This window comes from Rutidosis leptorrhynchoides, chromosome 1, assembly GCF_046630445.1.
Source record: "Rutidosis leptorrhynchoides isolate AG116_Rl617_1_P2 chromosome 1, CSIRO_AGI_Rlap_v1, whole genome shotgun sequence".
Classification (NCBI taxonomy): Eukaryota; Viridiplantae; Streptophyta; class Magnoliopsida; order Asterales; family Asteraceae; genus Rutidosis; species Rutidosis leptorrhynchoides.
The window spans coordinates 298899498-298903382 of record NC_092333.1 but is presented as its reverse complement, the minus strand read 5'-3'; the positions used below and the strand labels follow the sequence as shown (position 1 = coordinate 298903382).

Here is a 3885-nt window from a genome sequence, read left to right as displayed (position 1 = left end):
TTATGGTCATTACGAGTTTATGGTTATGCCGTTTGGATTGACTAACGCACCAGCTATGTTCATGGACCTTATGAACCGAGTGTGTGGGCCATATCTTGACAAGCTTGTCATTGTTTTCATCGATGACATACTTATTTACTCAAAGAATGATCAAGAGCACAAAGAACATTTGAGAAAAGTGCTAGAAGTATTGAGGAAAGAAAAACTGTACGCTAAGTTTTTAAAGTGTGCATTTTGGTTGGAAGAAGTTCAATTCCTCGGTCACATAGTGAACAAAGAAGGTATCCAGGTGGACCCGGCAAAGATCGAAACCGTTGAAAAGTGAGAAACCCCAAAAACTGCGAAGTATATACGTCAATTTTTAGGATTGGCACAGAAGATTCATCCAAGATTTCTCCAAAATAGCAAAACCCTTGACTGCAATAATGCATAAAGGGAAGAAATTTGAATGAAAGGATGAACAAGAGAAGGCGTTTCAGTTATTGAAGAAAAAGCTAACTACGGCACCTATATTGTCATTGCCTGAAGGGAATAATGATTTTGTGATTTATTGTGACGCATCAAAGCAAGGTCTCGGTTGTGTATTAATGCAACGAACGAAGGTGATTGCTTATGCGTCTAGACAATTGAAGATTCACGAGCAAAATTATACGACTCACGATTTGGAATTGGGTGCTGTTGTTTTTGCATTAAAGACTTGGAGGCATTATTTATTTGGGGTCAAAAGTATTATATATACCGACCACAAAAGTCTCCAACATATATTTAATCAGAAGCAACTGAATATGAGACAACGCAGGTGGATTGAACTGTTGAATGATTATGATTTTGAGATTCGATACCACCCGGGGAAGGCGAATGTGGTAGCTAACGCTTTGAGTAGAAAGGACAGAGAACCTATACGGGTAAAAGCTATGAATATAATTATTCGTACTAACCTTACTACTCAAATAAAGGAGGCGCAACAGGGGGTTGTAAAAGAAGGAAAGTTGAAGAATGAGATACCCAAAGGATCAGAGAAACATCTTAATATTCGGAAAGACGGAACCCGATATAGGGCTGATAGAATTTGGGTACCAAGGTTTGGAGATGTGAGAGAAATGGTACTTAAGGAAGCACATAAAACCAGATATTCAATACATCCCGGAGCGGGGAAGATGTATATTGTGATGGTTTCTGATCTACCTAACGAATAATATATCAAATCTTATTATTGGGACAAAATAAAATTTGATTTGACCCTTAAAAAAGTCCCGCGAATTCGCGGGTAATAATAATAATAATAATAATAATTGGATTCAGATTGATAAAATTTGTAAAATTTAGCTTTCGGGTGCATACCGAGGCTTTGTTACAGATTCAGAGAAGGAGGTAATCACTGATACTCTACAAAAAACTGAAGATTGGCTATATGAAGAAGAAGACAGTGATGATGAATCCGAACAAGACTATACTGGAAAACTTGATGGTTTAAAAAAGGTGTTTTAGAAAATGAAACCATTAAGATTACAATTACAATTTTCTTATGTTCATGAAATTTAATCATATTTGTTTATGTAGTTAATATATCCGGTTGAAAAGAAATACAAGGATCACAAGGAGGAAAAAGCTAGGGAACAAGCGATAAACACTCTGCTAACTTGTGTTCAAGAATATCGTGTGTCTGCAGGGTCAATGCCTCCTCGGTTCAGGAATGAGGTATTATTTAATCCTAGACCTTACATAATATTTTACTAATTATTTTTTTTGGTAAAATGTTACCCCGATGAATAGTATTAAAATAATAAAAGATATTTTACTAATTATTTGCACACAAAAAAATATTTTTTCACGTCCCATACAAATTAGTTTAATCAAAGCTGCATGTTTTTTTCTCTTGAAATTGAGCTACAATTGTACCAATGAAGAATTTAACGTATATATGTACATATAATATATTGATAAATGGGTTGTAAGTATTTATAGCAATAATTTATGGCAAGTAATAATGCATATTAAAGATATTAAAAATTGGGTGAATGATTTATATCAACATCTTTCATCTCCCGAAATCGATGCCTCTGAAATCTGGTCAAGTACCATTAAAACTAATTAACATGGAAACTTTTCAAAGGTTAGTTATAATTATGATCAATTACTTGTATTATTAGAAACTGCGGATTAATAACTTTTTCCTTACCCTGCCTACTTGTGCTATTTATTATTATTTTCAGGAGATGCAATGGCGTAATTGAATCCATGCCATCATACGCTAAGCATGGTAAACAAGTGAACTTAGTGCATAGACGCCAACACGAGAAATCTGTTGACATGTATCAAAGTGATGAGATTGACTCGGCCCAGACAGATAATTTTGCTGACTCGGACCAACGGGACAAAGCTGTTGAGTTGGAACAAAGAAAAGACCAAAATGTTGACTTTGGGGATCACAAGGAGAAAAAAGCCAAGGAACAAGCGACAAAAATTCTGCAAACTTGTGTTGGACACTATCGTTTGACTGCAGAGGCATTGCCTCCTCCATCAAAGAATAAGGTATTATAATCTAGACCTTAAATAATTTTATATTAATTATTTGCACACACAAAAAAAAAGAACTATTCATCATGTCGTGTATATTAATCTTATCAAAGCTGCATGTCTTTTTCTTGAATTGAGTTACAATTGTACTCACCCTTCAGTAGTCACATTCTTTATTGTTGTTCTTTTGAGTATTATTTATTAACAAAAAATGCCGCCTTCCCTCGTATATATGTCTATCATCTATTAGGGAATATGAGTAAAACTTGTGTAACTGTTCCTATGCAGGTAAAAAAAGAGATTAATGAAATGGATAGGTTGCTGAGTTATCTCTCTCAACATCATTCATCTCCCAAAATTCATGCCTCTAAAGTCTCGTCAACTTCCATTAAAACTGAAATGGAACAATTTCAGAGGTTAGTTATAATAACTTTAACTTGTATAATAATTAGTAACAGTGGACCCTTACACCCGGCTTACTTGTTCTATTTATTTTTTCAGGAAATGCGAAGACATAATTGAATCCGTGCCATCAAACCCTAAACATGGTAAACAAGTGAAAGTAGACCATAGACGCCAACCTAAGAAATCTGTTGACACATATCAAAGTAATGAGATTGACTCGGCCCAGACAGATAAATCTGCTGACTCGGACCAAGGGGACAAGCTGTTAAGTTGGAACAAAGAGACCAAAATTTTGACTCCGGGGACCAAACCGTAAAATCAAAGCTGAGGGATAATGTTGTTGACTCTGACCTAAAGGACCAATCTGTCGAGGCAGACCAAAAGGATGAAACTGATCCTATGCAAGTCGATTAACGATGCACTCATTTTTATTTTGGGGAATGTTGCACACGTTATATATGCTACATATTTTGCTTTCATGACGATCTCTGATTTATGTTTTGAAAACTTGGCTGTGCGTCTGATATTTGCAACTAGTCTTTATATGTATGTTTTCTACATAATACTTTCACATCCACTATACTGTTTCTAACATTATCCTGTAATTAATACGCCTTTGAACCACCTAGGCATTGCCTCAATGGTTATAAGCTCTGAGTCCTAGTTGGCATTGGTTCGAATTCAAGGGGAGGCTTTCTCTGTGATTCTGTTGCGGTGAATAAATGTGTATGCCCTAATCCACCTGGTTTAATTCAAAGTACATCGGGTACCCAATGTGGCGATGATGTGTGAAGAGTTTTCTCATAACGGGTGTGTGGGTGACAGATGAGAGAACTCGATGTCAAAATTGCCGTTTAAAAAAAAATTAATACGTCTTCGTCTAGAACTGTCTACTTATTCTAGTGATATTTATGTGGCTTTTATATCAGCATATAATTATCTTTGGAATATATATATATATAT

General features: G+C 35.3%; 1 protein-coding gene across 2 annotated transcripts; it reads left to right on the top strand.

Moving 5' to 3' along the window:
• The first annotated feature begins 1205 nt into the window (after window positions 1-1205).
• Window positions 1206-3454, top strand: LOC139870147 (uncharacterized). Of its 2 annotated transcripts, XM_071857996.1 has the most exons (6): window positions 1206-1479; window positions 1561-1701; window positions 1985-2113; window positions 2214-2532; window positions 2806-2933; window positions 3019-3454. In XM_071857996.1, the coding sequence occupies exons 3-6, from the start codon at window positions 2019-2021 to the stop codon at window positions 3236-3238; spliced, it is 762 nt and encodes a 253-aa protein (XP_071714097.1). In that variant the 5' UTR covers window positions 1206-1479; window positions 1561-1701; window positions 1985-2018; the 3' UTR covers window positions 3239-3454. The 2 variants fall into 2 exon arrangements, with proteins under 2 accessions (XP_071714097.1, XP_071714103.1); XM_071858002.1 differs by lacking the exon at window positions 1985-2113 and having other exon boundaries at window positions 1561-1698.
• Window positions 3455-3885: the final 431 nt, after the last annotated feature.